General features: G+C 41.0%; 1 protein-coding gene across 4 annotated transcripts in view; it reads left to right on the forward strand.

Moving 5' to 3' along the window:
* Window positions 1-11,146, forward strand: part of PKNOX1 (PBX/knotted 1 homeobox 1) — a 50,064-nt gene extending 38,918 nt beyond the window's left edge. For all 4 annotated transcript variants that reach the window (XM_065677039.1, XM_065677042.1, XM_065677040.1 and 1 more), the window contains one exon: window positions 858-11,146. In XM_065677039.1, coding sequence (XP_065533111.1) covers window positions 858-1,069 — 212 coding nt within the window. In that variant the 3' untranslated portion in view covers window positions 1,070-11,146. The remainder of the gene's footprint in view (window positions 1-857) is intronic.
* Window positions 11,147-13,039: the final 1,893 nt, after the last annotated feature.

Raw genomic sequence — 13,039 nt, forward strand, 5'->3', positions numbered from 1 at the left:
TTTTGGTATAGATGTGTTTTTTAATCTAGAAAAACAACAGAATGTGTCAAGTTATACCTCTTTTAAAAGTTTCTGCGTTTTAGAGGAGTATTTTATTGGAATTTATGTGAAAATTGCTTTTGTTTCAGAAGTTATGTAACAAAGGTTAGATGAACAACTAAGTCCTTTCAGTATGTGTAATGCACATCAGTAGCATTCTGTTCGATTAGCAGTATGGGACTGCAATTTCAGTTTCATGACTCCCCATCCTGTTCACATTCCTTTCACTGTTCCTAGAGGGACTAAGTATCTGCAATTCTATATCTGCTTCATGTTTCAAGTTGAACATTGAGAAGCAGATAAATGTAAGAAAGCTTCCAAAGACTTTGGCTGAAGTAACTTCCTTAGCATCAGATCAAATAGACTCAATTTAAAAAAGAAAAATAACTGCTTTAGGTTCAAGATCATCCTTTCTGTCCTGCTGTCTCCTGCTTTATTCTTTCCCAGTTTGTAGTTACTTTTCCCTCAGCATCTCCTGGGTCTAACAACAGCTTTATCCATTTAAGTCACCCTGAATCTCCATGAACCCTTGCATTTTTCTGCAATGAATTAAGCCGGAATACTTTGCAGAAGTGGTCTTGTGATGACTTGATTGGAAAATTGTTGTAATATGTGTCCATAACACAGCTGTTCTGGCCAACTTAATTCTGGGATTTCCTGATATTTAAGTGTTTGACAATCTATATGGCTTTTATTTTCATTTCATTCCTTAAATTTTCTCCCTGTTGATTAGAAACAAACGCTATTATATATAAATATGTATTACTTAAAATTAGAAACAAAAAAGATACTAAAGTACTGCAATTGTGCTTCTCCAGGTGCTGTCGTAACAATTACAGCTCCAGTCAACATGAATGTAGACAGTCTCCAGTCTTTGTCATCCGATGGTGCTACTTTGGCTGTTCAGCAGGTTATGATGGCAGGGCAAAGTGAGGATGAGTCTGTAGACAGCGGTGAAGATGATGGAGGAGATCTCTCAACAACAAACATCAGTGGGCTGGTCTTGGATAACAGCGATTCTCTGCAGTAGGAAGCAAGAGAGTGTGACAAGATGTTTAGGAAAAAGAATAAACTGACTGACTGACTTTTTATAGTTTGCACAGCAAACATTTTACACAAGTTTTATTTCTAATATGTTTTATATGTAGATATAGAAGGGTGCACTTTTTTGTATTTCATAGTAAGCTTAAAGAGTGTTTTTGCAGGTGCAGCAACTTCTTTCAAATGTTTTTTTTTCTCTTCATTTCTTTTTCTTATTTCATAAAATTATATCTAGTAATATAAAGAACCACATAAGCACCCCTTTGTTCTATGAATTGAAAGTGCTGCCATTTCTAAAGAATTATGCAGTTTCAATTAGTGCTGTTTTTTAACACAGCTTTTGATGGGCAGATAATGTAAATTTAAAGCATGTGACACTAGTGTGTGGAACTTGATCATTAAGTTAGATGCATATATTTGAAAGATGCTTCTGCACCTTAAAAACTGCTAGTCTGAGGTGGACAGCAACACACATAAAAAGAAAATGCTGATGTGTGATTCGGTAGCGAATGTATGGCAATTTAAATAAGTTTAGTTTCTCTCATAGTCTGTGAGCCTGTTTATCATTTGCTATGAAAACTCCTATTTTTACCTTGCCGGGGTTATTGGATAAAAAAATATTTTTATAAATTCACTAGGAATTGGGATGACGACTGTATTAAGCAGGAGGTAAAAAAACAAATTTCCAGAGGGGAAAAATAAATGTTTAGTATTCCTATTTGGAAGGTCTGAAAAACTGACCCAATTTAATAAATGAGCCTATGCTAGCATTCTATGATTGTCAGCTATCCCACAGTGATATACTATATTTGATAATAGCATAAGAAGGCCCCAGTGTTTGGTGGGATTTTGATATTGTCAAACATTGATTTATATTATGTGTAAACTAATACTCGGATTGCATTAACTCTGTATCTAGACTTGTATCTGCAGATACTTGCTAAATGAGTATTCAGGTAAGTAAATTCAAATACCCGCAACTTTTCCAGTTTTAGAGCAATTCAACAGTTTACTGTTTGTACATCTGAATCTGAAAAATGAAAAGGTGCCTACTATACAGTCATGAATTCTGCAATCACTCTGCTATTTTATTGCATTTGAAATATTTTCCCCTAATGCAAAAAGAAATATAACTTAAGGATTTATATAAAATTTCTTCAAATATGAAGGTTGCTACCAGAATATACAGCAGGCTTTATTAGAGTAGAAAATCCTCGTGTGTCATTTAAAAACTAAGAGCTAGTGATAATTTTACTTTTTTTTTGTGGTAACAGTTCATTTCTTCTTTCCCGAAGTTTGGAATCTGTCTATCCATGAACACTTTAACACTTTCGAAGCTTTGTATTTCCTGTTGTTAAGTACAAATGTCAGACTCCAAGAGTCTCATGGTATGATCAATGTCCTCTTTTTCCCCCTGTCCATTCATCACAGTGTTGGATTAGATCAAAGCCAGAACTTCCTTCTGATTTAGACCAAATCTAGTTGCGTTTCTCACATGACAGGGAAAAAGATGATAGCTTTTGGACTCTTTAGACATTGTATTTGAACAAAGTCCTTTGTCAGATATAAATATTTAATTGAATACTTAATTTCTGCTTCACAAAACACTCAGGCATGTGCTTAGGTCCCATTGATTTCAGTAGGATTAATGCATGTACTTTTTAACATGCTTAAATGGTTGGAAGCTGGTCTTTAAAGATTGTCTTCCAAGACAAGTGTAAGTTGGTATGAAGAAAAATTTAAGAAAGGTCAGTAGCATTGGCATACCTACATGGAGAACAGTAATAGTTTTCAGTGGCTAGTAGCTATTTTGAACAATTTGTGTTGGGTATTAATCAACACAAGTGATGTTTCTGGTATGGTTTTCACTGATTCCTGGCTGAGAATCTTGCTGCTTAATTCAAATGCTGTATGATCTCCTCCAGCTGGAGTGGTAATTTCGAAAGAATTCGTTTACTTCAGACTCTTCTGCTTTGCTACTAATGTGACATGTTTGTTAAAGAATATAGTAAATGAATGGTGAAAACTGTAATTAGGAAGGCTTTGACATAGCATAACTGTCTCAAAGGCTATCACCAAATCCAGTTTGACATCAAAACGTTGAAAAAGGCAGATACTATGTACAAATCATGCTCCTTTGGAAACATTCAACCTACTGCTCCTACAAAGGATACCTGAAATGGCTAGAATTGAGAGGCAAATTCTGTATTTTTAGTTGTTTTTGATTCAACTCTGAGTGCTTCATCACCCCCACAGTTTCCATTACAAGGTAGGGTATATTTGTTGGTTTGTTTGGGGTTTTTACTCAGCTACCCTTCTTGATGTTTAATATTGCATTAATCCTTGTGCCCCCAGCACACAGGCAGATGTACAGTCCACTTCTCAGTGTGTACAGGCCTATGGACAAAAATGTGCTTTTCTAAACCAACCTTTGCTAGAAGAACAGGCTATTTCTCACTGTCCCCTTTCCTCCCTGACCAGTGCTGCTGCCTCAGATCTACCAGCAGAGCTTTGAGGAAGTCTGGGAAGCAGCTCATCTGGCAGATTTATTGTGGTAGCAAGTGGCCAGCAGAGAAGGGAAGGGTAAACCAAAATGGACAAAACTTCTGTGGTTTGGAGATAATGTGGCAATGGGCATTTGCCCGCATTTCGAAACTATGAGAACTGAGATTTGAAAAAGAGAGGGTATTAGAACAATTTAATACCTGTACAGCTGCCGGATTAGGGTTCAGGAGTACTTAGTTTATGTGTCACGTGGAATTCAATTGGAAACAACCAGGTATCGGGGTTTGCAGACTTCTGAAAGTTTATCTTTCAGAAAGAAACTGTTACTAGCTTTTTTTTTATTCCCCCCACCTTACACGCAGCAGACATTTTATGCTTCTGGAACATTTGCAAACTTGTCTTCAGTTAATTTCTCAATACCTGGAAAGTGAAGTTGAGAGAATTTACTGTGAAAGGGGGAATATGGAATAGTTTTATTGTCAAATTAGAAACATAAAAACATATGGATGTCAATTCCTAAAACTGAAAAGGCTTTACCAATGTAATCACAGGTATTGCTTAAACATATGGAACTCTAACCTTGACTTTTAGTTCAGTCAGAATTCGGTGGTGGGTGTGAACCCAACACAAGTACTTGCTCTTTTCACAATTAAAAAAAAATACCATATCCTTCATTTCTTGATGTGCAAAAAATATTGGTGGTTTAAGCAAAGCGTCACTATTCAGGAAAGGTACATGTTTACATTAGTTAAAAAGTCTTTATAGGGGGCCTAACTTTAAAACCCGTGTATAATTCCTCCTCGCCTCCAATTAAAGTCATATTCATATGCAATAGAACTGATCTGTTTTTAAAATAAATTTAATTCTTCCGCAGTTATGGTTTTTTTTGAAGCTTTTAATTCTTTTTCAGTGTGATCTAGGTCATTAAAACAAGGTTCTCAGACCGGTTTTTCCAAGATTTCTGTAACAGGCAAGGCAATTTCCTCTTGTTTTTTAACTTCAGTAATACTGCATTTTAGTAAATCCAAATCAGTCAGGATATATTTTTAAGTTATTGTTCCAAAGAAATAACCATGTTGGGAAGCATTTAGAAGAGACGGGCGTGACTCTGGCTCTGCAGAGATTTTCCTTGATCTGGATATTGGGTCAAGGTGGAGTCCTGCCAACCACAGGGAAACTCTATGGAGTTTCATATGGAGCTGCAAATCAGGCTGCATTTACCCGCGAGAGAATTGGTTCTTTGTTCTGGTCCCTGATCACTATTAGGAACCTTTTGTAGAGCCCTCCAGTTTTATCTTGCCTGTATACCTGCGGTTTCTTCCAGTGAAGATCAGGGTATAGACAAAGGGCTTTGGAGGGCAGGAATTCATATTGACCTGTGGCCACCACGTATCATTTTGACGTTCAAACTCTGGCCAGTTCCTGTGCCAATATCCAGTTCATGGATATTCTAGTGGAGTAGGGCCACTAAGCTTTAATCCATGAACGATGTATCTGTTTCTGGAAGAATGAGAAGGCAGTCCACCTTCCTGTCTTTATGAACCTGACAGCCCAAAAGATGAAACAAAGCCTTTCCAAGGGGTGATAGTTTCATAAAACCATTAGTCTTGTGGCATTTAAACAGAAAACCAGAAGACCGTGGTATTTTGAAAAATTGGAACATGTGCATTTAATTGTAAAGTTGATTCATTTTCTGAAGCCGAGTTGTCTTGGGAGAAAAAAAATAATTATTTGTCTATGCAAGACACAAATATCAAAAATATGCGAATTACCCATTTTTACGTGCTGTACTGTTACTTGTTTTCTGACTTTGATTGGTCTCTTAATCCTTTCAGACATATATTCAGCTTAGTTTTTAGAGTTGAATAGGCAAAATGTAGTTCTGAAACCCTGTTGGAAACGTAACCGACCTCTTCCTTCACGAAAATGTCACGTTAAACAAGTAAAATGGTTTGGTTTCCTAATAATAAATTCAAGCTCTCACCACCTGCTAAAACCAGAGCATATCCATGAAAATGCACATTTGATTGCAGCGTGCAAATGATCAGATCTTAGCCTAATGCTGAATACACTTTGCTCTTTACTGTTCAGTGTAGCTGAATAGTAGAGCAGGTTCGTTTTGGCCAACTCAGACTCAGTGTGGATTTCTTTCTCCCTGCCCTTGGTTTGCTAAGTTCCTTCAAATAGGTTTTGACTTGTTTAATTTTCAAATCCTAAAGTAACTTGATCATCCCATGTAAAGTGTATCGAAATTGGCACTAACATGCTTTTAAGCGATTGCCCAGGTCATGTTATTTGTTCATTCTTGTCACCTGGCAATATAAAATCTGTTCCTTTTCTGTGACTTAGCTCTTTAGGACCTGCTGAGTGATCACAGCTGTCTTTGTCAGAGAAAAGCAAGGTGTGAGAAAGCAGTGAAATGCCTTACAAACCTTGTAGATTACTATAAAGATACTTGTTTAACACTACTAGAATCCAGTGTTTCCAGATCATGACAGAAACGGCCCATAAATCTTCCCATGGGTTAGCAGCATTTGGCCTATACAATTGACAGTCTTTAAAATGTGAACCCTGTAACTTTTTTTTCCCCTAGGTTGTTAAGGGATTTTTGAAACAACTGATCTGTCAAAGGATAAAATTCAAAGTGAGAATCTGCTTCATGGATGATTTGTTTTTTACACTACTGTTCTCTGAACAGAACACAAGCATGTTTTTTAAGGAAAGCATTTGTTTTACTTTAAAGTTAACAGTATTATTTGGCTGAAAGACATATGTTTTCAAGAAATCTTGAGCATGGTTTCAAACTAGTTAACCAGTTCTTGGCCAGAAGCAATCCTGGGCCTTTTTGTTTGGTTAGTTTTTCTTATTTATGCAAATGAAGGAAAATGTTTACTAGTTCTTAGCAGTACGGCGGGTTTTATTGTGCTTTCCTAACTCAGAAGCAGCTTCGATGAAAGCAAGAATTAGCAGCTAAATAGACCATAATGGATGTGACTTGGGGTTGGTTTTGTTTAGAGGGTTTTTTTGTTGTTCCAAAATGGTTCATTAAAATGGCATGGACGTGAAACTTTCAGTAATGGTTCCAAGCATGTATGATAGCGATGTACTTATAAAGACGTCCTCTGTGTAAGTCCCATGTGTTAACTTGTTCAGCCAGACAGATTGAAATGCATTTCTAAAATTGTCATGTTCCACTAGATCAGAAATCTTCAGGAAATTAGCAGCCTTTTTATTACAGGATAGATTCCTCTGTAGCAAGAAACACACTCACTTCATCCAGTGTGTGTGACTCTTACTGAGCAAAGGTGAAGACAGACATGGGTGCTCTACAGTTAAAATATACTTCTGCTTAGCACTGGAATGTTATTTATTCCTACTCTTGCTTCCCTGGTATCTGGCATGATGACATCCAAGTTCAGTCCACAAAGAGTACAACCCAGAGCCCCATACACTGGGTTGCAGGAGTTGTGTGTGTGACTGTACTGGTTACAGCAGGTACAGCCTTGTGATACCTCACCTGGCAGCACATCCCCCTGAGTAACAGGTGGACCTGGTGGTGACAAGGGTATGGGCACCTTCCCTTGGGTTTCATGGGCCACGTTCAGGTTATCAGAGGCTCTGTCAGCTTTCTCACTGACTGCATGGCAGAGTTCCTGTATGGGATTTTCCTGGAGAACGTGCAGTTCTAAGCATAATTGATGGTCTTAGAAAATGGTCTTATTATAGCTGTTAACTTACTCCAGAACATGTCCCCAAGGATTTGGATCGTATTTTTAAGGGGTTAATCTGTGATTAGCCAAGTAGTACATATTCTAGACACAGGAGTAATTGATCTTTGTCTGATGTTAAGAGTGCCTGAGACTAGTGCGTGTTAACTCCTGGTGGCATCACTGGGAATAGTTCTAACTCCACTACTGACAGGGCACAATTTTTTCCCTCAGTACTTGCTTTAGTGTGCAGTTTAGGGCTGTTTCTAAATACCCCTCTTTGCAGAAAACCAGAGCAATATTCTCAACACTAAAATGAGGAAAAATACATTCCACAAGTAGTGTAAAATGAGGATTCTGCAAAAAGTAACAGATCAGGCCAGGACACATATTAGGTATTGTATTATTTATTTAAAATCCATGTTTAAAATCCTGCAAATTCAGCATCTGCAAGGTATTCAGGATTAAGCCTGTGGTGTATTTAAAAATCACTGTGTGAAACCACCTTTTAGATACCCTACCTGAAAGCAATGGGACCTTCATAGGTTGGGGGTTGGTTGATCTTCCCAATGCAGCTGAGATGTGGTCTAGAGCTTATGAAGTAATTAGGGAGACTCTGCGGGTATTTATCTTCTCTGTTGGTCTTTGGACTTTTGTGTCACTAGTAGCACAAGTCAGAAGATTAGGCCCTTGCACCTGCTCTTGACCTTTATTCCTAGCACACTTTGCTAAGTTGATCACTGAATCCTAAATATAAACTGATGCATATACTAAATGTGAATGTGGAAATAAAATTTAACTTAGAGACATTCTTGTCAAGATCCAAGCATTTTTAAACTTAGATTTTTAATAGTCATGAAAAATACGCAGATCATACCTAAAAGCTAATGATTGACTGAAAAGCCAGTTTTGCTGTTCCCCCCTCCCACTGCAGCCTTTCTCTATGAGCTGTGGAGTGCAGAGACCTGATGTCTTATGGTTCATAATTATCTTAATGTCTTAAGGTTCATCAAATTACGTTTACTACACAATTCTGCATGTAAATAGTAAATAAACCAAATAGCTTGGTTTATTTGGTCTTGAAGATTTAGACCACTTTTAGCAGGGCTAGCACACAGAAAAGGGGACTTATTTATAAGGATATAAGCAAACTCAGTTAACTGCCCAGGTACTGATTTTTCTAAGATAAGAGCATATATGGCTCCATGGGTGAGATCTGAATTAAGGCCAGGAAAGAGGGAGAAGGTATTTCTGTTACTGGTGTCTGTCTTTTGATACTGGAACAAGAGGGTGGTTGGTTTTGCTTTAACACACAGAAGGGCTGTTTTGCACAGCTGATTCTGATTAACTCAGTACTAGAGCTGGATTGACACCTGAAAGGGCTTGAGAATTTTGAGAAGCATCATCAAATGGAACTCAGAATTGTAAAACCAGGGATTTTGAGGAGCTGGGTAGCAATTGTTAGATACTACCTGTGCTGCCTTTTCAGATACTGGGGGAAACAATGCTGCCTGTAAATGCTGTGACACTTTATGCACTTACAGAAATCATTTCCTCGAGATCCTCCAGTCTGCTTCCAAACAACTGGTTTTGTATTCCTACTCTGGTTTTCCTCGCCTTTCGTTTCTTTGAAAACTGGCAACAATTAATCCTTGATTACCCACCCTAGGCTTTTTCTGTGTCTCTTGAACTGTGAATAGCATTGAATAATGACTCCATGAATCGCTCCAAGACTCAAAGCCAGCTTTGCTGGAAAAAGCCCAACAACCTTCCTGAACTGAGTTGTGGATGTGCTATGAATGCAGTATAGGAATGACAACTGAAAATAAGCTATATCTGGCAAAGATACACAACATTAAGCTAAATAATTTGAAGCCTAAAGCAATTTGTATGTTATTTTCCCAAATCAATGTGTGTCAGTTTTGTCTCCATGGTTGGTGGTGTTTGGGGTTTTTTTGTTCTATGGGGTTTGTTTTTGTTGGTAATTTTATTTTTAATAATACGTGTTTGCTCCAGTGAAAGGTCTTGGCCATAGAAAGGCACACTGTAATACTCTGTGTCACAAAATATGCACATCTTAGGGAAACATGCAAAACCCCTCCCGATTAAATCATGTAAATTCTTAACTTAAAGAAATCACACTTAGTGGTCAGAAAAATCCATTTCTGTTTTCAATTTGTGAAGGAAAACATCTACTGTATCAAGTGTGCATATATTGAGTTTGCCCTGAAACTCCTGAGCACTAAATCCATATTCTTATGCAGCCCCTTGCTTGCTGTTCCCTAATTTTGACTGAGAAAACCCCAGTGCTGGCTCCTCTGCTCTTCCCAGAGGACATCTGTTTTAAGTGCTGAATCTACACTTCTGGTCCCCCCTGCCCACCTACAGGAAGGAAGGGAAGGCTGTTACTTGTGTAACACAGGTAACACAGAGAACATCTAAGACTTGGGGATTCTCTTAATTCCATGTGATACTGCTCGCAATTTATTCTAAAATACCTCCATGATTTTTCACTGTGATACTGAACCAAGGGGATAGGGAAAGAAGTTGCATTAAAAAAAGTGTGTTTCAGCTCAGCATCCTGTCGTAGGTCAACTTTCACTTCATAATATCTTTATGTTGATCTGTTTGTGCATGTGGGTTTAGTTCTCAGCCTTGTGCTACTTGCTGGTTAATATGTTGGTACGCCTGGAGGCATCCAGGGCAACAACATATGCTTAAAATTTCTGATGAGGAACATGTTCAAAAGATGGTGTTGAGTATTACCTCCCTTCCTGCCCCTGAAATGTTAAAAGTATTTCTAGGGTGATGTACTCAATGCATTACTAACATCGAGTGGGTACGGTTTAGTTTAATTAGGGCATCCTCTAGGAAACCTCTGTCACCTTGTTCTCACCCTGATCAGAAATCACAGGTGCAGAACCTGCCACAGGATCAGGATTTATGATAAAAGCATAGTGATAGAAACATAGAATGGTTTGGGTTGGAAGGGACCTTAAATATCATCTAGTTCCAGCTCCCTTGCCATGGGCAGGGACGCAGTAATAATTCCCAGACAAAATGACAGGCACCCGCCTACCTACACCCCGGCTTTGCAGATGCAGGCTGGGGGAATGGAGCAGCAGGGATGCTAAAGCTGTTTGGTGAACCACCCAGAAGGAATTCACTAATGCAGGCAGATGGTCAGTAAAGGTAGAAGGACTGGGGGAAACACTGAAACTTCCTGGCACTGGGTATAGTTGTGCTGAAACAACATCTCCTAACAGGCTTTCACTAATGAATGCTTTAGCTTACTATTTTACAGCCTCATGAGGCAGGAACAAACAGGGCATGTCAAAAGGACTGAATCATTAGCGCAATGAAGAAAGGCCCTGTCTGTTCCATAGATAAAGCAATGATGACAATCTTTTACAAGTTCTGGGACACGAAGAACACAAACACCCCCCCCCCCCCCAAACTTGACTGCACTATGTGTAAAATGAGTTACTTTTAGGAGTTACAAATTTCAGCTTTTGACTCAGTTTTCAGGGCTGGTTCAGGGATGAACAAGGGTGAATGCCGCTTTGCGCCTCAACCAAGTACAGCTCCTAACCTGCGAACATGTGCCTGGCTGTGATGCAAAGCAACAGTGACCATGCAAATAAGGAGCCACAAAACTACACTGTTGTCCAGTCCGTGGGGAAAATCTGAGCTGGAAAAATACAACTGATGATACCAGCAATGCTCTGTCCAAAATGTAGACAAGCACATGGGGGATTAATATTGGAGAATCCAGGGCAACACCCATTCAAATAAAGCATGCCAAAACCCAAGACATTAAACTTGAGTGAATAAATTCTGATGACTGAACAGTGTGTTGTGTTCGAACAGGCTTATTTCTTTTCTCCCCTCTGCTGGTGCTGTTCATGGAAGAAGTAACACAATGCAGCTACTTCAGGGTGATGAAACGTAGACAGAGATCCTGTGAGACTTCCAGGCAGAGCCTGCACATGCAAGCTGTCCTCAAATCAGAGACGGTGGCAACCCAGGCGCTGCTGTCTGTTGGCCATTTTCTCCCTCTAAGGTTATCAGTCACACAAGGCAGGGGGTGGGGAGGAGGAGGGGGGTGTAGTGCAACAGATAAGATGTGTGACAAAGGATAAGCAGCCCCAGCAGACCACCACCCTGCCCAGGCAAGTCACTCGTGACTCCCTCTGAACAAACACTCCTCTTGCAAGCCCATTCTTCTTTCCTTAACTGCTTGTCAGACACAAAAGAGCCAACCCCAAGGACTAAAATGCTCACACCTTGCAAGCATAAAGCAAACAAACAAGGGGGATTGAGGTTAGATATAAGGAAGAAATTCTTCCTTGTGAGGGTGGTGAGGCCCTAGCACAGGCTGCCCAGGGGAGCTGTGGCTGCCCCATTCCTGGTGGTGTTCAAGGTTAGGCTGGATGGTGACTTGAGCAGCCTGGTCTAGTGGAAGGTGTCCCTGCCTATGGCAGGCGGTTGGAACTGGATGATCTTAAGGTCATATCCAACCCAAACCATTCTATGATTCTATATGCAGGGTGTGAACTAATTCAGCTGCCTGTAAATACCTGGACAGCATGTAATTACTGCCCTGTAATGGGCAGAATTGGTCACGCTGCTGGCTCCAGCAGCAGCACAGGATGTCTGCTGTCTGGTCTGGGGGTGACAAGTGGGCTTTGGCCGTAGTGAAAAGTAAGATGTTTTCAACCAAATGGAGAAGGGCAGAGGGGGCCGGGGCTCCCTTTGCTGGGGCAGAGAGGAGCAAGCAACCTCGCTGCCTGGGGAGGGTGGTTTGTGACCCCTCCCCATCGCTCAGTAAAGTCACCGGTGGAAGAGGTGTGCATTTGCTGTTGCACGCTCAGTATTAGTCACCGTCTACCTTCCTTTACAGCACGTACCTCAGAAAACCAGGTTGTTTCCTAGGTGTTGTTTCCTGACCTCGCCCGGTGTTGCAAGTGACAAGTTTCTCAGCTGACTGCCCAAAGCCAACTTGAGCCGGTGCCTCCTGTGCTTGCGGTCTCTTTTGCGAGGCCGCCTCACGTCTCGGTTTGCAGTGAGGGCTCTTCCTCACCCAGACCAGCCCCAGCTTCTCTGTGGTTTTCTATGAATCACGCAGGCTGGAGGCAAAACCGCCGAGCGCTCCGGCTCTGTGGGGTGGGTGATGGCCGCAAGGGTTGTCCCAGCCCCTCTGGGGAGCTTGCCAGGCACACGGCAGGGGATGTTTTCCCTGTTGAATGTGTCTTTCTCCTCTCCTGCTCCCTTGCCTCTGTGTCCCCACAGCAGCTGGTGCAGGACCAGTGCATGGAAGTATCCCAGCGGCCAGCTCCACACAGAACATGTCCCCAGCATGTGCTCTCAAACTGTCCTCTGCAAGGCCCCAAACCCTTTTCCCTTTTAATGCCTGAGAGCCCTCCAGCCACGGGGAGAGTCCAGGCTGGGGGTCCCCGCCCGCAGCGACCAGCCAAGCGCCATCAGTGGGGTGGCTGGGCTGAGGGGGACAGCGCAGTCACTCGGATGCTCTTATGCCACAGCTTTGAGGCGCAGTGGTCTGGGGGCACGCTGAGCTGCTACACCCCTGGCTGAGGCTCACGAGAGCCCTGCGCAGGGTCAGCCTCTGACAGCCCTGATCGAGAGACGCGTGTTTCATCCTGAAAGGCAAATTCCCCCCCTTCCTCCAACCTCCCTCTAACCCTCCCCCTGAATCTCATCCGCTCGCTGTTTTTATCGCGGTCAGA

Source organism: Lathamus discolor, chromosome 4, assembly GCF_037157495.1.
Source record: "Lathamus discolor isolate bLatDis1 chromosome 4, bLatDis1.hap1, whole genome shotgun sequence".
Lineage (NCBI taxonomy): Eukaryota > Metazoa > Chordata > Aves > Psittaciformes > Psittacidae > Lathamus > Lathamus discolor.